General features: G+C 45.9%; 2 protein-coding genes across 7 annotated transcripts in view; both read right to left on the bottom strand.

Annotated features, from left to right (window-relative positions):
- Window positions 1–71: 71 nt before the first annotated feature.
- Window positions 72–3,185, bottom strand: SP5 (Sp5 transcription factor). 2 transcript variants are annotated; one of them, XM_079135490.1, is made up of 3 exons: window positions 3,127–3,185; window positions 2,389–2,781; window positions 72–1,690 (listed from the first exon to the last, which is right to left on the bottom strand). In XM_079135490.1, the coding sequence occupies exons 2-3, from the start codon at window positions 2,437–2,439 to the stop codon at window positions 545–547; spliced, it is 1,197 nt and encodes a 398-aa protein (XP_078991616.1). In that variant the 5' UTR covers window positions 2,440–2,781; window positions 3,127–3,185; the 3' UTR covers window positions 72–544. The 2 variants fall into 2 exon arrangements, with proteins under 2 accessions (XP_078991616.1, XP_078991615.1); XM_079135489.1 differs by lacking the exons at window positions 2,389–2,781; window positions 3,127–3,185 and adding an exon at window positions 1,880–2,377.
- A 2,635-nt stretch (window positions 3,186–5,820) lies between these two features.
- MYO3B (myosin IIIB) overlaps window positions 5,821–22,999 on the bottom strand; it is a 548,027-nt gene continuing 530,848 nt past the window's right edge. For 3 of the 5 annotated variants that reach the window (XM_079135472.1, XM_079135469.1, XM_079135473.1), the window contains exon 35: window positions 17,361–22,236. The gene's annotated coding sequence lies outside the window, so the exon portion shown is untranslated. Of the gene's footprint in view, window positions 5,937–17,359; window positions 22,237–22,999 lie in introns of those variants that run through there. The other 2 variants (XM_079135470.1, XM_079135471.1) reach the window with 2 other exon arrangements.

Below are 22,999 nucleotides of genomic sequence, written 5' to 3'. Positions count from 1 at the left end.
ACGTATTTATTTTCACGCTGCAATCGCTGGTCGCTTTACAGAGACATATCATGCTGTAGCTCTGCGTGTAGCTGAGGACAAAGGAAACACTTTATTAATGTATAATTATTATAATTATTCTTTAACAAAGCTATTAAATAACCTGTACAAAGCCCGAATGGGTCCTAGCGAAAACCCGAGCACTATTTTAAAATCTCCCGAGGTCCTTTCGCTTTCATTCAGCAGCGTTTCTATATACAAGGCCAGTTCGGGGTGATACCCCCGCTGTAAGTCTCCCAGATGGTGGGAATGATTCGGAGTTTAGAACCACTCCTGGGGTAACTCAAGGATCCTAACCATGCCCAACAGGTCCCAGATCCCACCCGCCCCTCTGTTCTAGGGCTGGGGATAGTGGGAGCCCTGCTCTACTTTGGGAGGCGGACAACTGAAAGTTCATCAGTTTAGTCTCCCCTGTGTCTGCGGCCCACAGGCCTCGGGACCTCCGGAAGAGGTACTGGGAAGGGGGTCCGAGGCGGGAGTCACCTCGGGACGTCCCAGGATGGGTTCACAGGTCCCGCGGGTTTTCCCGCTTAACCCCGGTCTCAGCAACTTTGAGCTTCTTATTTTGGTGCGTCTTGACGTGCTTGGCAAGGTGGTCGCTGCGCATGAAGCGCTTGCCACACTCGGGGCAAGCGAAGCGCTTCTCGCCCGTGTGAGTCCGCAGGTGCCGCTGCAACTCGTCAGAGCGCGTGAAGCTCTTGCCACAGAAGAGCCAGTTGCACACGAAGGGTCGCTCACCCGTGTGCCAGCGCAGATGCGCCTTCAGGTGCGACGTCTTGCCGTACACCTTGCCGCAGCCTGGCACGTGGCACACGTGTTGCTTCTTTTTGCCCGGCTCCGCCTCAGGGGCGCCGCCCGCCGCCTGGCAGTTGGGGCAACGGCAGCGGCGGCACCTCCTGGCCGTGGCCGCCAGGGGGGCCTTGGTTTGCAGCAACGCAGCGATCTGGCTCTGATACTGCGCAAAGTCCGACGGGCCTAACACCAGGCCCCGTTGCAAGGCGGCGGCCGCTGCAGCGGCGGCGGCAGCTGAGGCGGGGAAGCGCGGAGCGTGGGGGGCCCCGGCACAGGCGCTGGAGAGGCCGCCCCCCGGAACCGCGGAGGCCCCTGGCCCGGCGCCCGACTGAGGAATGCTCCACCAAGGGAGGTCGTCGGGGGCCGGGTTGGGGGACAACTGGCGGCAGGTGGGCGGCGGAGGCGGCGGCGGCGGCGGGGGCAGCAGGTTGGAGTAGCCGGGCGGCAGGGCAGCCTGCGTAGCGTAGGGCACGTAGGCCGGTGCACAGCTGGCCGGCAGAGCTGCCATGCTCGAGGGCAGCATCTTGACCGGCGAGAACTCGTAGGGGTACGAGGGGTCAGCGGGGGGTGTGAGTGGTAGCTCGTGTGCAGCACCAAAGGACGGCTGCAGGTGCGTTTTCTGTGGCGTCAGCCCCAGGCTGGGATGCGGGGGCGCCAGCGCACCTGGCGAGTGCGCCGGCATGTCCGTGGTCCACGGGTGGAAGAGCCTGGAGGGTGAGCCCAGCGCTGGGTCGTAGGGCACCTGCAGGAAGTCCGGGGCCGCCGCCGTGCCTGGCTGGCCGATCCGGCTACAGGTGGCGGCCAGCAGCGCCAGGGGCGAGTGCTTGCCCAGATCCGGGGAGGCGCTGGGGGTGCGGTCCTGCATAGGCGGCGGCAGGGGAGGGCGGAGAAGAGACAAAAGGTTAGCGCTCCAAGCGCCGGACTCTGGGCCAGCCCGCCACCCCCACGCCCGCTATTATACCTCCGTCCCTCCTCCGTCTGGCCGACCCTCCCCTGCACCTCACGCGCGCACCCACTGGTCCCGGGAAACTTTTAGTGCCTGCGCTACCTGAACGCGGGGCGCACGAGCGCTTCCTGCTAAACTATTTGGTGCAAAGAGACACCATCCAGCCTTTAAGAAAGGCGCAAAGCGAGAGGCGGAGAGATCCCACGGGCGGCTCCGAGCTCCTGGGTCAGTAAGAGTATGGAAACACCCACAGCCCGGCTGCCCATCCTCCCACCCTCTCAGCATCTTTTAAGCTCTCCTCTCCGCTCTCCCCTTGAGCTCCCCCTCCACCCGCCCCAGGCTGAACTCAGCATGAGGGCCCAGTAGGGTGAACTGAGGCCCTGTTCTCCGTCACTCGCGCACCTCCGGCCCCCCAGATCCATGTGTCCCTCCCCCAAAGGCCTCATTCTTGACCCCAGGTTAGGTGTGAAGTTGATGTGGGCATCTCTAGGTCTGACTCCAGGTGCACCCGCCGGTGGGGTTCCCTTTGAGATTCAGGGTGCACAGAGTATCAGGAGAGATGGGCATAGCACTTCCCACCTGTCCCCACCCTCTCCCGGCCCGGCCCTGACCTGGAGGAAGGCCTGCAGCGAGTCGTTCCGGAGGACAGCCACGGCGGCCATGGCTACAGCTTGGAGGCCGCTCGCTGCGGAGCGGGGCGCCACCGCCGAGGCATGGACACCCGAAGGCGAGGACGAACGGCCGCCCAGCGTGCCTCCCCGGCGCCCGCTCTGCGTGCCGGGGCCCTCCCCGCCCTCGCCCGCTCGCTCGCCCCGCGCGCGGTCTGTGCGCTTCAGGATCACCTCCAAGAATTTGATAAGGACTTTGCTGGGCCGCCAGCCAGTCAGAGGGAAGATTTATGGCTTTGAAGTTTGCCGCTACCCAATCATCAAAGAATAGCGGCTCTTTCAGAAGCGAAAGCAAATCCTTTGAATCCACAAAGCTCCTATGGTGTGTTTGTTGGTCTGGATAAAAGAACTGATTATTAGGGGGGATGGGAAGGGAGGAGATAAAGGCGGGACAATTAATGAAGTAATCACTATGTGGGAAATGTATATACACAAATAATTGGATTTTCCTGATCAAAGGGGGCCTTGCCGCCTGGAGACTCGCGCTTGGGTTGCTCTAGACACTCGATCACCCCGCCCCCCACTTGCAATTAAAGATTTGCACCAAGGCAGCGCCCAAAGTGACAAAGTGTCTTTGTTATCTCTAGAAAAATCTGCCTTCAACTTTCAGGCGCGGGACTTTGAGACTGGGATGAGGATAACTCTTCCCGGTAATTACCCGAATCCGCACAACACACTCACCCGCCCGCGCCTGCCGCGGACCGGAGCGAACTCCCAGGGCGGGGCGTGGGACCGACCGCACCCGGTCGGCCGCGTGTCCCTGCGACCGCCGCGGGCAGGGCTGTGACCCGGGGCGGGGCCAGGCAGCTGCCTAGGGCGGCAGTGGGTGGCGCGCACGCTCCAGGGCCGCCAGCCAGAGTAGACCGCTGGTGACGTTACCGCTGGCGACTTGGAAGTTTTCCTCAGGCCACAACTTTTGCAAAGAGTGAGCTTGGGAAAAACATCCGCGCCGCGCTCACTAGCAGAGCTGAGCTTGGCAGGACTCCAGAGCAACCCGTAATATACACTCGAGGGGGCAAACTGTGCTTTGCCGCCCAGTTCTCCCCAGGCTGGAAGTCCTGGATGCTGAGGAGGGCCGGGCAGGCGTCAGACGGTTATCAGGCCACACTGGGAGTCCCAGCGATGCTAGCAATTTGTCTGTCGAAAGCCGGACAGATCTAGGAGATGAAGTACTCTGAAAAAGGCACACCCAAGAAAGCCTTTTTATTGTGGTGGTGGTGGTGGTTCAAAAAACCCACAATCATATGAGGGATGACACTCCCGGAGGGAAAAGAAAAGTCATCAGGTGCGGGGCGTACTTCACCCTGAGGCAGAGTAGCGCTCTCTAGGGTGTCTCTCTCATCCAACATCTCTAGCCATCCAGGTCCAGCAAGGGAGGTACAGTCGACGGACGGACCCTCTGCCTCCCTCCCGTCTAGGGCGCAGGGTGCATCCTACTGGGGAGGACATCCAGATCCGATATCCTGGGGGTGCGGGAAGCAGAAGGAGGAAGAGGCTGGCGGGGCCCTGCGGTTCCTCGCTGCAGTGGTGTTATTGCACGCTGGGAACCGCCTTGGAGGCCTTGAAGCCACGACTCACGTGACTGCACTGCGACGAGGCCCGCCTCGGTTTTGGTGTGTCCTGAACATCCAACCTCTCTGAGGACAGTTTGCTCTCTTCAAGGCCGCCAGCCCCTGGGAAAACCCCGAACCAGATCAGTTCGTACCCAGCCTTTCTGCGTAGTGTTGTCCTTTGGGGGACCGCAGTGCGACCAGGACTGACTTTCGAGGATCAGGTGTCCCCATTCCCCATGCAGTGCCAGAGGTTAGCTTAACTCTAATGGTTTCGGAGTCCGAGCGCTATATTGGTGCCCTTCACAATTCCATCAAGGGTGGTGACACTGTGCCATCAGGCAAGCCCTCATTCTCCCACGCCCAGAGCGTCAGGGAATGCGAAAGATTTTACTGCTGACAAATGTGCTTCTTGTGGCTCAAATACTATGAACATCCTCTCCTACACTCGAATTTCCTTCTTTTCCTGCAAAAGATCTCATTCCTGAAACCGTGAGCAATCACTCAATGCTCGGACACACTGCCTTGCTCCTCCTGAACGTGATGTCCGTGTTCTGGAAGCAGCAAAGGGGAGAAGACTTAGTGGTTTTGCTCTGGGGCCTGGCAGGTCTTCCTCTTCCTTCCCACGTCCAGCCAAGAAAGGGATGGAGTCCCTGAGCTTGGGACCGGAGGGAACCCTTTGTCAGATGCAAGTCAGAGGTCAGAAAGGGAGCCCTTAGGTGTGCACACACGCTGGCACATGCACACGCCCTCGAAGTCGGTTAGGTTCTTTAGTTTTTGCTTCTTCTTTGGCTCCTTGGGACTTTTCAAACTCACCTCACCCCAGAGATGAGTAGGTTGGGCTAAGCTGGTTTACCAAGAAGGCTAGAAGAACCAATTCACATGTCCTTCGTTATAGCTGTTAACTTTTCTTCTAAGATACCCAATTAGCCAATTAAGTCACCATCAGTGGCCACAGAGAGGTGGCTAGGTGATTAAGAACTAAGTGATTGAAGAGTCTGAAGACAGGTTTTCCCTGCCTTGCCATTTTCTAGTTGGAGATCTTAATAAGCAAGTTAGTATTTTGTGCCCAGTTTCCCCATCTGTAAATTTGCTGCCTCTATAGAGTGGTTGTGAACTTAAAAGAGTTCATGCATCTTTAGGATAGTGCCCAGGCGCACAGTGGGACCATTCTGCAGCGTTCGCAGTCGTTACTCTTCATCGTGAAAACTCTCGAGGGAATCCAGCCCTCCCAGGCCCTAGCTGAAGTTTGAGAGAGATTTTGCTGAACTGCTGTTTAACCTCCTTCCCTTCGCACTCGGAGCTCCAGAAAAACTTCTTCCTAATGAAGTAATGTTTGGAGCGTCCATTAAAAATGCAATGCCGGGAGATCAAAGTACAATATTTATTTTAGAAATTTGTTGCAATCACCAAGAGATACAGGTATCAAGGCCAAATGTCAGTTCCGTTACACAAAGCCCGGCGCAGGGGAAGAGCGTGTGGCTGCTCTGCCATAATGTAAAGAGACATCAAAGACCAAGCGCGCTGCAAAAGTGCGCAGCCGGGAGGGAGGGAGCGAGCCCGGGAGGGCTGGGAGAGCCCCAAACAGCGAGGGGGCTGTGGGGGCGGGGGTCAGTTCAAAGAGGTATCCGCTAGGGCGTGAGTTCACAGGAGGGAAGATTTAATGGGCTTTCCTTTGTTGGTGGGTGTATTTGTGCACCACGGACCCAGGAACTCCTATGCGGTTCTCCCGCCTGGGGGCGAAGGTGGGGGAGCAGCGAATCCAGAGCAAACTTTCACGGCGGCGGGGGCGGGGAGGTTGAATACCAGTCTCTAGACGGCCAGGGGCACAGCGGAGCGGCTCTCCAAGCATCTCTCCAAGCAGCGGGGTTCCGAGGCCGGGAAGTTTGCATCTCAGTTTCTTCGCAGGCAGGCAGGCGGCAAGAGCCGACCAGGTGCAATCTGGGAAGAGAGGCGGGTAGGTGAACCAGCAGGGGCACTTGTGCAAGGGGGGCGGCCCTGCCCTGCTTGCTGTAGGATCCCTTATGGGATCACCACTGTGGTTGATACTTCGCGCTCAAGCCTGGTACTTGCCTCGAGCGAGTGTTTCCTTTCAGCAACTGGACACCCACGCCTCTGGCAGAAATCCAACCATACACTCTACTTGATTTAAAAAAAAAAAATCTGTACATTATTTAGGTTATCTCAACAAATTCTCCGCGCACTGGCCTTTTACAGACAGCAGTGTTCTGGTGTCCTCCTGCCAGCCTTCCAATTGCCTATATCTGCCTACTTAGTGCCAGTCCTTGTTTTATTAAAGGTGCTGGGAGGAAAGGGGAAAGATTTTTCTTCGTGCATTAATGGGGCGCTGAGCCGCCAGAGAATGCCTATGCGTTCTTTAGTCATCTACAACCAACCACTCTCAGAGCAGTCCCCCGGCAGCCTTTTGAAGTCGTGCTATAGCAGAAAGCTTCTATTGTTCTCAGCTCTCGACATGGAAGGGATCAAACTTTGCCTCTTCAATTTGAAAGATTTTTTTTTTTTTTTTTTTTTTTTTAAACGGCAATTGGGTGGAGGGATTGAAATCTGATACTAAGTTAACTTGGAGGATTTGGAGCGGTCTCCCTGTTTAAGCTGCAGACCAAATGACAAATGCCCCAAAGCCTATGACTGACGTGGGGGCTCGTCAACATTAATATGATGGAGAATTCAGTAGCAAGCAGTTGTCACGCTGGGAACCTGGCTCGGTAATTAAGTTTTCCCTTGGAAAATTTTTCTTCCAAGGAAAGGAGAATATTTCCTCAACTAGAAACCTTGAGTTCACTGAATGCTTAAACTGAAATGATCACTACGTTAAGTGACATGAAACTAAGAGGGCTGTGTTATCTAATTCTATTTCATTTGAGGGCAAGGGGAAATTATTTGCATGATTTGTGATGCATGTACAGTGCTATGAACTCAAGTTGATGCTCAATAAATGCTCACTGGTAGTGGGTGGTAGAGTGGAATTGTGTGTTCCAATGTCACTTGTATCATGATTGGAGCCACAGGGCACGCTAATACCTCATGTCCTCTCCCATCTGTGGAAGCTAAAAAGTTGATTTCATAGAGTCAGAGAGTAGAATAATGGTTATTAAATGCTGGGAAGTTTAAGGTAGAGGGAGAATAGAGAGAGGTTGGTTAATGGGTTTAAAATTACAGTAAGAGAATGAATAAGCTCTAGTGTTTTGTAGCACAATAAGGTGACTATAGTCAACAATAATTTATTGTATATTTCAAAATAGCTCAATGACTTTGGATGCTCCCAAAACAAAGAAATAATAAATGAGATGATGAATATTCTGCTTATCATGATTTGATCATTATGTACCATATACATATATCAAAATATCACACTGTACCTCATAAATTACACATGCCTGCAATCCCAGTGACTTGGGAGGCTGAGGCAGAAGGATCACAAGTTCAAGGCCAGCCTCATCAACTTAGCAAAACCCTCAACTTAGTGAGACCCCTCAAAAAAAAAAAAAAAAAAAAGACAATGTAACTCAGTAACTCAGTGGTAAAGTGACCCTGGGTTCAATGCCCAGTATCTACATAAATATAATGACTATCAATTTTAAAAATTCTATCATTTATAAGCTTAAAGAAAGGATGAAGTGAGACCTTTTCCTTACAATACACACAAAAATTAGCTACAAGTTGATTATAGTTCTTAATAGGAGTCAATCTCTAAACTCTTAAAAATCGATCTTTAGGACCTTAGGTTAGGCAAAGACTCCTTAGATATGACACCAAAAGCATGAATGACAAAAGAAAAATAGATACATTGAACTTTGCCAAACTTTACAACTTTTGTGTTTCAATGGAAAACATTAAGAAAATGACACCACTATTCACAGAATGGGAGAAATAATTTGCCAATTACAATAAGGGACAAATAATTTGCAAATTACTAATAAGGAAGTTGTATTCACCTACATAAATAAGTCTTACAGCTCAGCAACAAGTACTCAATTTAAAAATGGACAAAGGATTTAAGTAGTCATTTCTGTAAGGAATATATGTAGGTGGCCAATAGGCACATAAAAAAATGCTTCATATCATTAGGTACCCTTGAGGTGTACAATGAAGAAAGCCTTCATACCTTGTAGGATGGCTCAATTATAAAAAAGATAATAACAAGTATTGGATAGGCCGTGGAGAAATCAAAACCCTCATGCCATGCTGGTGGGAATATAAAATGGTATAGCCTCTTTAGAAAACAATTTGGCAATTTCTCAAAATGTTAATTAAACATAGAGTTACAATTCCACTCCTCGGTGTATACCAAAAAACAGTGAAAACATACATCCACATAGAAGTTTTCACATGAATGTTCATAGCAGCATTATTCATAATAGCCAAAGGATGGAAACAACCTAAATGTCCATCAAATGATGAATGGATAAAATGTGATGTTTCTATGCAATGGAATATTATTCATCCATAAAAAGGAATAAAGTATTAATACAACTATAACACGATGAACCCTTAAAACCCTGTGCTAAGTGAAGGAAGCTCATCATGAAAGGTCACATGTGTTTCTACTTATATAAAATGTTTAGCATGGAAAAATCCAGAGATAAAATACATTAGTGGTTACCAGGGGTGGAGGGGTTAGAGAATGTCTGATAAAGGAGGGCAGATGAGAATGCTCATACCTATTTGTGACAAGGGGGCAAGGAGGTGTGGGTATTTAGTGAGGAGAAGAGTCTCTGCAAGAGGGAACTTCTGACTTGGGAGATGCCAAAGCTCCAGGGGAAGCTTTTTATATATTTGAAAGTACAGGGCACAGTCACTGTGGAGAGTGAAACAAATAGGTATTCAAAGGCTCTTTGGTAGAGGTAATTTTTTTTTTTCTCAAATTGGGGTGATAATTGCATAATTCTGTGAATGTACTAAAAAACATTGAATGGTACACTTGGAATGCATTAATTGTATGATATATGATTATATCTCAATAAAGTTTTTTTTTTTTTTTTCTTCAAAAAAGGGACCCTTAGGTTTTGGCCTGTGAGGTACAAGAATAGCGCAGTTGCTGATAGAAGTGGAAGAATAAGGAAAGGAGACAGTTTGACTTTAAAGAGAAGGCTGAATTCAGTTTGGGCTGTTGAGTCAAAGATTTTGACTGGCTGCTCCTGGGAGATGCCTGCAGAAAGCTGGAAATATGGGAAGTAGGCAGTGTAAGTAAACAACAAAACTGGAGAGAAGGATCCTGAACTTTTGTTAAGTAGGGATGCTGAATAAGTGGCTCATAGGAGTGAGTGGAGGTCATGCAGGTAGAGAAAAACTCTCACAATTTGGAGGAAAATCACAAATAGAAGATAAACAGAGGAAGAGAAGCTGTCAAAATAACAAAAGGAAAAGAGAGGCAAGAGGAAACAAAATAGAAGTGGGAAAGCAAACAAGGCTACTGAATTGTCCAAGGCTGGGGAGGATCACAGGGAGAGAGGGAAGGCTGTGACAAACAGGAAGAGAGAGTTGGCCTCAGCAGGGAGCTTTGCGCATCCACCTTCAGAACTGAGATGGGAACAGAAAGCAGATCCTGAGTTAAAGCAGAAGCAAGAACAGATAGCAGGGAAAAGGAAAAAGTTCCATCACTGATGTTTTAGGATATAAAAAGGAAGGGTCGGAAAGGGGGCAGTTGTAGGTGAGAGCCTAGAAACTGGGAACTCAAGTGCAGGTGTGAGTTTGCTTTGGTGAGGAGGGGAGCCTCTGCAGGCGGGAACTTCTGACTTGGGGATACCAAACAAAGCTCCAGGGAATCGTCTTATTTATTTGAAAGTACAAGGCACAGTCCCTGCTGACAGAGAAACAGGTGGCCACACATTAAAAGGAGAGGCACACCCCCTGTAATCCCCACTACTCTTGGGGATGCTGAGGCAGGAGGATGCAAGATCAAGGCCAGCCTCTGCAACTTAGGGAAACTCTGTCTCCAATGAAAGAAGGAGAGGAGAGGGGAGAGAGGGAGAGGACAGAGAGGAAGAGAGGGAAAGGGAGATGAAAGAAAGAAAAAAAAGACAGTAGGAAACTGGTGGCAGATGAGGATGCCTATTCCTACTTGAGTCAAGCTTTGTCCTTGTTGTTGAACTTGATTGCATTTGCATGTTAAGTCCTATTTTCTATTGTACTCTGCTGCCATTGGGGTTCCCTCAGACAAGAAGGCAAGGAGAGGGGCAGCATTAATGTTCTGCTGTGGGGTAGTAATATGTGGCAGCGGGAGGAGCCCTGGGGTGCCACCTATCTCCCCATGCAGGTGTTGAAATTAATTTCAACAGTACTGCTGTGGATATGAATGTTCTTTAGGACCAAACAATTCCATGTTATAGAAGATGCACCTCAGGAAAAGACAGTACCAAAGTTCTTATGCTAAGCATATCTTTTTCTACTTAGTTTAGTCATGACTGTTATGTAATCAGAGTAACCTTGTGCCAAGTATCATTGGATGCCGGACGAAATAAAGGCACAGAGAAATCCACTGGAGGTCACGGCAGGAGACTGCAGAAGCTCAGAGTATCATCACTACATGGCTCTTTCTTCTTTCTTTCTAGGCAGAAGGAGCCAAATCTTCACTGGGTGTAGTGTGGATATGCCAGGTGAGCATAGTACAGAGTCAGTGATAAAGAGGACACACCTGCCCTCAGAATTTAAAATCCAGTCCTGAGGAAAATCAAGGTTGTAGGGAACCATTGGATCCTGGGATCACGGGAAGAATGAGGGCTGGAAGGACCCTGGCAAATATCTTTGATGAACAAACTGAGACCCAAAGAAGTGAGGTGGCTTCCTGAAATTATAGAGCACAAAGAATGGAGGTGTAAATACAACGTTTTTCTAATGCGGATAAGGAAATCTTGTTCCTTATCAAGGAAAAGATTCTCCATGTCCTCTTACCTATTTGTGGTGGCACTTATTCCCTGAAAAGAGACGAAAGTGATGTCTTTTTTTGAAGCTAAGCAATGACTTTACAGGTAAAAAAAATTCTTGAAATTTGATATGGTGATAGCAATAAAATAAAAGCATGCTTTAATATGTAGGAAATTACTTTGGGTGCAAGCCTAATAAACCATTAATGAAAAACATTCTATCCATGTGACCAGAATTGCAAATAAAGTCCGGGTCCTCTATTTGCAACCATTTAAGTGGAGCACCCCTGGATGGGAGGGGTGGAGTTGGCTAACTTAGATTGGGGAACGGGGTGCTGGTGAGGCCGTGGTTGCTCTGGTTTGTGGGAGTAATTTGCTCCGTGGCACACAGGGACTTTCACACATATTGTGCTCAGATGACCATGTGGCTGGAGGGCCCTGATGCTACGGCCCATCACAACAACGTGGGATCGTGCAGAATCCTCTCTTCAACCCTGTTTTGTAGATGGGGAGATTGTAGCACAGAGGAATTAAGTAATTTGTCCCACATTTTGTTATTTTGTTACTCCAGAGGGCACTTTTAAACTATCACAGTAGAATGCCTCACTGGGTGAATGCAAATCTGTTCCTATTATGGGTAAAACAATCACATGTGTGTGAGTCTGGGCCTGTGCAACACTATTAAATAGGAACTCTGGGATAATGAATTGCACACATTACAGGTTATTATTCGCTGGATGGTAAAAATGTCAGCCCTATGTAAGATGCTTGTTGTCTGGTTTTACCCAAGGGGAAATATGGGTCTTGACCTCAAGGATTATAGTCTGGATTCATGATCTTTCCTTTCATTTCTGGAGTATTCTTTTTTCTTTACCCCTGCCCCATGCCACCAGGGGGCACACAGAATCAGCTATAGTATTACCTTGAAAGTTTTAAGGTACCAATTTTAAGGATACTAGGCAAGTATTAGTTCAATATTTTTTTAGGGGTACACTGGGAACAGACTAACATAAGCATCAGGTCTCTATCTGTACCCCTTTCCATTTAAAAGGTCATCTCTACTTCCGCTATGACTGGCAAGAGTCCACTCTTGGGTCTTTGGTCTTGAGGAAGCAATGATTCTTTTATTTGGGTTCCAGAATTGTGCTTTAGTTTCGAGTTAGATTTGTTTTCTTTACCCTGCATCTTTCTCTGCAAAATCACTCAGATCTTGTCCTCCCTTTCAGGGTACCACCCCTCTTCATTTGTTCTCCTCTCCCCCGCCACTGACATCTTGCTCATTTGTAATTTTCCTAAAGTTCTTCTAGATGGCTGCTACAAAAAGCCCCAAGATCTATACCAGGATCTCCATTAGCATTCAGTTACAGCTAACAGGATTCACCCTACCCAGTTTAAGTAAAAAGGGATCCATTACAAGGTATTTGATCCTTTAGCAAATGACTGAAGGCTGAAGAAACAGAATCTCAATTGAGATTTGGGGAATGACTGTTAAAGCCATGCCACAGACCCAGGTTGTCAAAGGGGTCGCCGCCCTTGTCAGGATCAGGAGCTGTGGAGTCAGAGCTGCCTGCCTGCTGGAAGGTCACAGTGACAGCTGCCCAGCTTCAGAATCATGCCATCTCTACTGTGATCTGCATCTCGTCTCTTGACAACAATGAACATTGGGCAGGAACTTACACTTCTGTTACAGTGGTCATACAAAGGTACCACCCTTGTGATGACTAGTAGGAACAGCAAATGCAGAATTCCTGCCTCACAATTGTTTACTTCTGCCTTGCATATTTGGTATGCTGTGTCTAATTGGGACAATCTAATCATATATCTGGAATCCTAGCTGAAAGAGAATCTGGGAAATAGATTTTAGCTTTCTAAAAAAGAAAAAGTTCTAGAAAGAGGTTAAAATAGTGACTAAATAAGCCAATCCAAGTATCTGCTACATTTTCTGACTAAGCAGTTGCTCACTTTAATTCCTAACCACCACTTCTAGACCCTTGCTTCTCCTCCAAGGAGTTGCCCAAGAACTGACTGCTCTTTCTTCTCATTACAAAAATGAATTATGATTCAGTATTATGGTTTGGATCTGGAATATCCCCACAAAAGCTCACCTGTCAGGCAATGCAGCAGTATTAGGAGGTAAAGTGATTAGCTCACGATGATTCTGACCTCATCAGTGGATTAATTCATTCACTAGGCTACTGGGATTTGGGATCTAGTTGGAGGAAATAGATCACTGGGGGCATGCCCTGGAAGGGTTTATCTTTTCCCAGTCTCTCTTTCTCTTTCTGCTTCCTGGTTGCCATGAACTGAGCAGCTTTCCTCCACCATGCCCTTCCACCATGATGTTTCTGCAGTAGAGTTGATCAACCATGGTCTGAAGCTCTGAAACTGTGAGCAAAAGTAAATTTTTTTTTTTCTCTTCTAAGTTGTTCTTGTCAGATATTTAAAAAAATTTTTTTTGTAGTTGTAGATTGTCAGCATGACTTTATTTATTTTTATGTAGTGACAAGAATGGTACCAAGTGCCTCACATGTACTAGGCAAGTGCTCTGCCACTGAGCTACAGCCTCAGCCCCAGGTATTTTGGTCACACGCGAATACACCATGACGCTGGTCCTAGACTCAGTGTGGTTGTCCCACTCAATCAACATTGTATTGGGTTCCTACCATGTGCACCTCCTTGATCATAGGTTACTTCTGGTTTTAACCTTGACCTTCCTCTAGAATTCCAGCCCTGAATTACTGTCTCCCTGATATGGCCTCAGGACTGTCCCATCAAATCTTCAAAATATGTATATCCCAACCAGCTGCAGTGGCACACACCTGTAATCCCAGTCAAGAGACTGAGGTAGGTGGATGGAAAGTTCAAGGCTACTCTGAGCAACTTAGTGCGACTCTCAGTAACTTAGCTAGTTTCTGTTCCAAAATAAAGTAATTAAGTCAACAGGCCTAGAGATGTAACTCAGTGGTCAAGTGCCCCTGGATTCAAGTCTCAGTATCCCATAAATACCCCAAACAAACAAAAAAATATGTACATTCCCAGGAAACATATTCCCTCTTCCCATTTTCCAAACCACCTCATTTCCCCAATGTTTCTAATTGGAGTTTTTAACTTGGCTCAGGTAAAACTTATCTGAGCTTTCTCCTTCTTCGCTCTCCATTTCCATCACTGCTCGTTCTACTTCCATGCTATTATTCAATTTTTGCTTCCTCCACTTCCATTTTCTTGGCTGAAGCCTTCATTATCTCCCAGCTCCCACTTCATGATCTTTGAGGTAGACTGTATTTTCCAGGGATGACCACAATATTTCCCACCCCACCATCTGCCTAGCCTTAGTGACCTTTTTTATTTTTTTTTTGGTGGGGGGGGGGGTACCAAAGATTGAACTCAGGAGCACTCAACCACTGAGTCACATCCCCAACCCTATTTTATATATTATTTAGACACAGGGTCTCACTGAGTTGCTTAGTGCCTCGTTTTTGCTGAGGCTGGCTTTGAACTTGTGATCCTCCTGCCTCAGTCTCCTGAGCTGCTAAGATTACAGGCTTGTGCCACCAAACCTGGCTTAGTGACTCACTTCTAATCAATACAATGCAGACAAGGTGACTTTGGAGGCAGTAAAGGCAAGTGGCTTCTCTATCTGGTGTTGCTGGAATGCTTACTCTTTAGATACTCTCCCAGGGACACTCCCTCTTGGAATCTAGCTGTGAGAAACCCAAGCCACACACAAGGCTATCTGACAGTGCTTTGGTCAAGAGTCCCAGCAGAACTCAACCTTTGAGCCATTGCTGCCCAGGAGTCAACATGTGAGCAAAGAAGCCTTGAAGTGATTCCACCTCCAGCTGTTTGAGAAACCCTGGCTGAGGTGCCAGACAACACGGAGCCAAGATGAGCCATTCTCTCTTGCTGTGTCCAAATTCTTGACCCAGAAAATCCATGAATACAGTAAAATGACTCTTATTTTCCTACACTAAATGTATGTTGGTTTGTTATACAGCCAGAGGGGATCAAACAGCCCCCAAATCCATGTTGTACATTATATAACAACTATCTTTCCAAAACCCAAACAGCTCATATTTTCTCCCTGCTCAAAAACCTTAACTGTGAGCATGGAATGAGTTGTATCTTCTTCAGACTTGCATTCAAGTTGCCTCATCTTGACTCTTTCTACCTTGTCTTTCACTTCAACTCACTACTCACCACTACCCACCACTACTCACCTTTCATTGCAATCTTATGAGATATTAGATTTTTACCTGGCGATAAATGACACTTTCCTACCTCCATGAGGCTCCAGTCTCATATCCTCCAAGACTCCGCTAGTTGCCAGCCAGTACCATTTAGTGAGTGTGTTGCAGCTAGTAGTCAGGATCCACATGTGGCTATTTAATTGAAAATTTAGTTCCTCCATTTCACTGGCCACATTATAAGACTCAGAAGCTCCATCCCCCTGGATAGCACTGTCTTTTTTGCCTTCCTTTTCAATTAATCTCTCCTACATAACCTTAAAATTGCATTTTTAGCAATTTTGATGTGAATGACAAGTTGAAGGTCATATAAACCAATGTCAAAAAAATTATAGCTGCATCTTGGCTTTCTACTGTTAGTGTGTTGGTTGGTAAATGGTAGGTGCCTCTAACACTAAGTTGCCAGGAAACAATATCAAATCTCTGTATTAAGGAATTAAATGACCTCTTAGAATCTTTTCCACTAAAATATTCAACAATATATATTCTCCCAGGAAAACTAGTTCTCAATGGACAGATAATTTGGGAGGAGGGTCTTTGGAGAAGAACATCCCAGTGCAAACTTTTCTGTTTCTCTAGTTGCTATTTTAGGGATTTATTTGAGAGAGAGTGAGAGTGGGAAAGCGAGAAAGAGAGAGAGAGAGAGAGAGAGAGAGAGAGAGAGAGAGAGAGAGAGAGAGAGAGACTGAGACTCAAAGTAGGCCAAGATTTTCCTAGTTGTCATAATGTCTTAATCTACCTGCCAACATGATGTAGCATCAAGCTAAGAAGGAATTTCCTTCTCGTTGTCCCTCCTCTGACCAAGTGGGACATGGGGACAGTCCATTACTGAACTGATGTTTTCTTAAACTTAAACTTCAGTTTAAGAAAAGGGTATTATATCTTTAAATTATCAAGCTTATATAAATAAAGCACATGAAACTAAGATCTAAAATCATGTAGTATGTGACAAGACTACTTCATTGTGTGTGTGTGTAGACAGAGGGATGAGAGGAAATTAATCATTCTAATGTTAACCATCTAAATTTTACTTGTACAATAAAGCACAGTAATTAGTCATGTAAATCAGACACAGCCTTCTACAAGCCCCGTAAGAGAGGCCATTGACGATGTTTCTATATGACCCCGTGCTCCTGTCAGACAGTGTTTACGGTCATCATTTCCCTTCACTCTTAACCACTGAGTGAAACTTCTAATAAAAGGAGGCATTTTTGAGGTTAATATTTATTTAATCTAAACATTCTATTTTAAACATAAAACCTGAACTCTGTACCAAAAGCCCCTTTCTGGTTACTCAGTAAATTTACTCTTATTTGATGGTTTTGACAATGATAATTGGGAATTTGTTTACCTTTTTCTAGAAGAGATACTGAAAAACAGGGCACTGCTCTTAGGTTTTAGATTCAATGGCTTTTGAATAATTTTGGGTCACATGCCTAACTTAGCTATCCCTTTAGCCTTTAGATCCTTTTTTTTTTTTTTTTTTTTTTTTTTTTTTTTTTTTTTTTTTTTTTTCATTTTGCGGTGCTGGGGATTGAACCCAGGGCCTCAAAGCATGCCAAGCCGAGCTCTACCACTGAGCTACATCCTCAGCCCAGCTTTCCCTTTAGAATAGTTATCATTTCAAACACATTTACAATGTCTATACTTTTTAGTTAGAATGAGTTTTTAAAATGCAGAAAGCATTAATTTTCTTGATATTTTAGAAAAGTGCCTTCAAGTCTCATCATCATTATGAAGCATTTTAGGGAAACGCTTTTGGGGCTGAGGCAAAGCAAAGCCCCAGCCAGGGGCATCTCAGTGTAGCTCAAGCAGGTCAGCCACTACCACCCCCAGGCCCTTGTGCCTTCTGAGGGCACCCTCATTGTCTGTCTTTACCTGGAAGTCTCTGCCAAGTTATCCGTGCCCTGGACTCCCATCCCAGGAACAAGAGAGAGTTTTAATATCTGTCTATGTCACATGTCTTGATGACCACTTCTTCAGACCCCAACAACCTGAAATTGATGCTTACATATAAATCTAAAAGGAAGAACTGGGTAAATATCTATGTATTTTATTCTATACTAGCCTAATTAATAATTGACAAATATATATATATTGCTCTGCCCTCTTGGCACAACATGAAGGGTTAACACAATTTTCTTCTACAAGCAGTATAGAGAAACAATGGAGTTTTAAAATGAACACCCACCCTTTATACTTATTTATTTATTTATTTTGGTGATTGAACCCAGGGCCTGGCACATGCTAAACATGTGCTCTCCTACTGAGCTACATCCGCTACCCATGATCCTGTTTTTAACTCTCCAAACAGTAAGAAACCCAGTCTGGACATGCACACAGTCATAGCTGTGTGACTATAGGCAAGGCTCTTACCCATTCTGGGCCTAATTTTCTTCACCTGTGAAATAAGGAACTAATTTTCTGACTTTTTTTTTTCCCTTTCTGGATTCCAACGACACAGTAAAAATGCTTTTTTGTTTGTTTGGTTTTGATATGTTACGTTTGAGAAGTTATTTTCCCCTTTTAAAAAATTACTTTTGGCAAAGGCAATGAAATTTACCATCTTAACCGTTTCAGTAGTGGTTAAGTATATGCACATTGTTGTACAATCTCCAGAATGCTTTCCTCTTGCAAAACTGAAACTCTCATTAAATATCTGCCCATTTTCCCCTGTGCCCTAACACTTTGCCAGATCCCTCATATCATGGAATCATGCATATTTTTCTCCTGTGTCTGGCTTATTTTCACATAGCATAAGTCTTCAAGGTTCATCCATGGAGTAGCATAAGTGAGAATTTCCTTCCTTTTTAAGGCTGAAGTGATGACCCATTAAAAAAAAAGAAAGAAAGAAAAGAGAAGGAAAAACAAAGGAAAAGAAAAAGAAACCTCATTTCGGAAGATAGCTAGGATTGTAACATTTTAGGGTAGAACAGGCCTTGAAATCTGTTCTGTTATTTCAGATGTGGAAGTTGAAGCCCAGAGAAGGTAAGTGACTCACAGGGGGCTGCAGGTTGGTGAGGATTCTGGGTCAGAACCCAGGTTCCGGAGAGTGCAAGTTCTCCGCCACAGGAAGGGCTGGGGCTGCATCAGGAGAATTCTAAAAGAAGGGTCACTGGGTTATACATTAGGTAGGAGGGAAACAGCTTTGGATGTGCTGAACAACAGGTGGACCTGGAATGCAGGCCAGAGCCAGCTGGGATTAGGGTGTGAGGTGTTGGGGGAGGGAGACAGGAGGATGGTATGGGGGAGGGGTAGAGAAATTCCGGGAAGGGGACACAGGAGGAGAAAGGCAGGCCAGGCACCAGATAGGAACAGAGCCTTGGTGGAGGAACTAGGTTTTGAAAGGCACTAGTAGTGAATAAAACAATGCAAATACTTCCATCCTCCAGGAGCTGAATCAAGTTTTCTTCATGCCCACCTCTTCCACTAAGTTTAGTGAAGAAATTATGGACTTCTCAATGATTCCCCCCACCTGTCCACGATGCTTGACATACCTGAAAACAGGACAGAGGTATTAAGGATGTTGAGAGAAAAATCCTAGATAGCAAATGCCTGTTGAGGAAGCAGATTGGCACTCTGGCTCATTAAACTGTAATCAACACTCCTGGACAAGTGCAATGTGATTTCATCAGGAACTTTCTTGTTTGGGACAGAACATGTGGGTTGCTGGGATGGCTAGAAGAGGAGGTATTCGTTCAGCAGAGAACAGAAGCGGGAAGGAAGCCCAGATGAGGGATCCATGCGTGTGCTCCTCTGCTTGGTCTTAGTCTCATGTGTCAGCAGTTGTGGGCCTGGGTTTTTGGTGGTTAATTTGCCTTGGCCAGAACAGTCTAACTGAATTCCTGGAGTCACATGATTTATGATGATTTTACTTTCTCAACCCAGTTAATTTTTTCTTACACCAGAAGTTTTGTCTCAGATGATTCATTAATAGTGGTATCAGGCGAAACATTACATAATGTGTGTGTTTTATAGGCACCCAGTATGTATTCCTGCCACCCACGGGAACTCTGATTTGATGTTCATTTATTTTGAGAGACTTTGTTTTCCAAGAACTAATTCTTCAAAGACTTATGGAAGAGAGCCAAGCCACCTTTATGGTGGACACAATTTTCTTTTTCTCCCATGCTCCAATTCCTGGCTGGCTATAAAGCTATCAGACTCATTTCCATATCAAACAAAGAGAAGCAGAAAAATACTCCCCTGATTCACATAAAAAGACACATTACTGCAGATTGTCTAAGAACTTGTTTTTATGGCCAAAATTAGCAAATTATTCACAGTAATAGGTGAGTCAGATGACAATAGTGTTTAAGAGAACAAAGCTGTTCGTCAGGACTCTGACCCCACATCTAGCCCAAGGCGGGTCCCCAGCTGCCAGAACATCTCTGCATACTGACAGCCAAAAGACTAGAGAGAGAGAGAGAGAGAGAGAGAGAGAGAGAGAGAGAGAGAAATCACAACCAGGAAGTCTGCCATTTAGCTGACACAGCTACTAGAAAATGCATTCCAGGACTTGCTCCCCAGCTGCCCAGAGGCTCCATGGGTGGCCACTGTGTTAACTTAGGGGCACATGTGGCTCCCATCTCGCTAGTGGTCCCAGGGAAACTGGGGAGCTTCAGTCACCCAATAGCTATTTCCTTCCTTGATTTGAAACCCTGTTAGAGGTTTTGGAGACTTTCAGCTGAAACATGAGCTGCCAACTGCCATGTATGAGCAGAATACTCTTGACCTGCTCTTAATTGATACTGATTTAATAACCCACTTGGAAATGTTAATGTACACTGGGGTGCAAGGTGTTAAAAACATGTTTGGCACCTTCTGTATGAGACCTGTCCTGGGGACAATTTATCCAGCCAGGGTAAATTGTCATTGACCATCTGGGATTCGGCTATGCTTCCAATGAGGCCATGGTAAAAGATGAAATAAATATGCCCTGAAACTGGGCCTAGTACCTGGGCCCTCCAGTCGGGAAATATGTCCTCATGCAGGAGCTGGAATTCATCTGTGGGCAAATGGGCCCAGAATTCCAGAGGTAAAACCTGCAACAAGCCCAACCAAGCAAGCAACTTAGGAATTTAGGTTGCTGTTTGTTGAACTCTTACCTAAGGCCAGCCCAGTCCACTGCCTGTAAGTAGAGGATATGTCTGGTGTCCTGGCCCCTCAGGGACTTGTCTTGTGCCAGCTGGCAGCTAGAGCTCTCCAAGAGTGCCTCCAACCCTAGGGATTCTGGGCACTGGCTCAGAGGTGCTTAGCTCTGGCTGCAGGTAAGAATCATCGTGGAGATCTCACACATATCCATAACCCAGGCCCCATTTAGATGAAGAAAATCACAATCTGTGAGGCCTAGGTACTGAATTTTTTCTTCTTTCTTTTAAAATGTTTACATTGAAGGGCTGGGAGGTTAGCTCAGTGGTAGAGTGCAAGTTTAACAAGCAAAGACCCTGGGTTTGATCCCCAGCACCACACACACAAAAACAGGCTCTTACATTAAAATGATTACAGATACACTGGAAGTTATAAAATACAGAGATGTCCCATATACCCTTCATCCAGCCTCCCCCAATGATCACATCTTATATAACTACAGTTCAATATCAAAATTAGGACATTGACATTAATACGATAAGTGTATACTTCTATGCCATTTTATCACGTGTAGGTTTTTGTAACCACTGCTGAAACCAAGATACAGAAATATTGCTTTATTGCAAAACTCCTTCCTGCTACCCCTTTATAGACATATCCACACCTCACATTCTATCACTAACCCTTGGCAACCATTAATCTGTTAATCTCTCCAATTTTATCATTTTGAGAATGTTATAGAAATGGAATTGTATAGTATGTAACCTTTTGAAAATGTTTTTTTTCCCCACTCAACAGAATCCCCTTGAAAGCCATTTTAAGTTGTTGTGCATATCAATTGCTCCTTTTAATTGCTGTATAGCATTCCATATAGCATTCCATTGTATGGACATACCATTATTTCTTCATTTATCTAATAAAGGACTTTTTGATTATTTCCAGTTTGGGGCTATTACAAATTAGGTCTCTGTAAATATTTGTGTACATCAAATATATATATATATTTTTTTTCCAGTTATTTCATTTTTAAAAAGTTTCCTGGGTGACTTACATGAGAATCATGGCTAGTAGGAATCCTTGGACTAGGGGAAAATAAAAAAGTGGCTACTGAATGTCTCAAACATTTATTAAAGCCTCTTTGTGGCAATGAGCTGTGTGGTCAGTTGTGTATCAGAGTACATAAGAGCATAGGTGCTGGAGTCAGGCTGTCTGGGCTCAAATCTTGGCTCTGCCTCAGTAACTCATCTATAAAATGGGGTAACACCAACCTCATAGTATTGCAAGCATGTATTATGTAATGAATGCATGGTACATGTAGAGTATTAATACATAACTCAATAAATTGGTGCTTATTATCACATTGGATATTGAAGTTAGGTCTTGCTAATTCTTGGCTTAACACTTCTCAATGACTATAACAATGAATGCTTCAGATCCTACATATAAGCCTAAATGAATTTGTGTCGATGACTTACTATGGTGCTAAGGTAAGGTCTAAGGGTGGGTGGTACTTTCTCCTGAGAACCTTCCACTGGTTTTGCCCCTTTACTGTGCTCTCCTAGTTTACCCGTTCCTCTTATGACACTTTTCCTGGATGTTGGAATTGCCTCTTTATATATGCATCTGCCTCCATCTGTATGTACATGAGGATTCCTTAAAGGAATCCTTAAAGGCTTGGTGTCTTGCTTGCCATTGCATCTCAGGTACCTAGCATGGTACTTTTCAGTCCTCATTAAATATATGTTGAACAAATGAATGAACCAGAGTCCTATTAGTGTGTGTGGCAGGAAAGGATTTAGAGCCTGGTGAGTCCCCGGGGAGGTCCTGATCTGCAGCTTATTCAGGGTGGTCGAAGCTCAGGAAGCCTCTGCAGAAGGCAAAGTCCAGAGTCAGTCACTGACTTGCTCCTGCTGGGAGTTGCAAGGGCCTTGGGTTCCTCAGGAGCTTGCTTGGCTCCTTTCTGAGTAAGACACCACAGGCTGGGAGGATACAGAGGAGAGCAGCAACACAGCATCCTGAAGTCTGTAAGAGCAAACAAGTCAGGACTCACAGTTAGAAGAGACACGTGTGAGAGGAGGTAGATCAAGTACTTTCTCACCCCTGGGAATATTTATTTGTAAAATGTGGAAAAGAATTCCTTAGGCCCAGATTCATGGGTCAGAATGCTTGGCTATGAGTCCCAGCTGCTTTGAGTCCACTTACTACTTTGCGACTTTGGACACTTAACCTCCCTGTGCCTCATTTTCTTATCTCTAAGATGAGGATAATAACAGAACTTACTTTATAGGGTTATGGGGATTAAAACAGTTCATAAATGTTTAGTATGATGCACAGAATTAATGTTAATCAAATTAAAAGAAAAATCCACATGTACAATGAGAATAAAGGATGGCCACGGGAATCAGGCAGAAGGAAAGCGCAGTCCTGTGGCCCATGTGATTCTGGAAAGGCTTCCCAAAGAAGATTTTACTTGTGCTTTTAGTCTACTTTCAAGATTACACACTTGAATAAATATCTAGAAAATGGTGAAGCTGTAGCAAGGAGCTGTGGGACACCATGTAACAATCCTCTCAGGAGGGACCAGAAGTTGCTACCATCTGATGTCTGCCTTGTGGCTGCTTGAAAGGAAGTTGGGGGTAGAAGTCCAGCTCCTAGTGGACAGGTGTTTGAAACCCAGAGCCATCCTTACAGTTGGCACCTCGGTGAGGTCTCCACAGACAGGCGCGGATTAAGTCGAGAGGAGACCAAATTGCTCTTCCACCTGGTGCTGGTGGCCCCAGCAGGA

This window comes from Sciurus vulgaris (genome assembly GCF_902686455.1).
Source record: "Sciurus vulgaris genome assembly, chromosome: 3".
Classification (NCBI taxonomy): Eukaryota; Metazoa; Chordata; class Mammalia; order Rodentia; family Sciuridae; genus Sciurus; species Sciurus vulgaris.
Note: the sequence above shows the minus strand (reverse complement) of the source record. Positions and strands in the feature narration are given on the sequence as shown.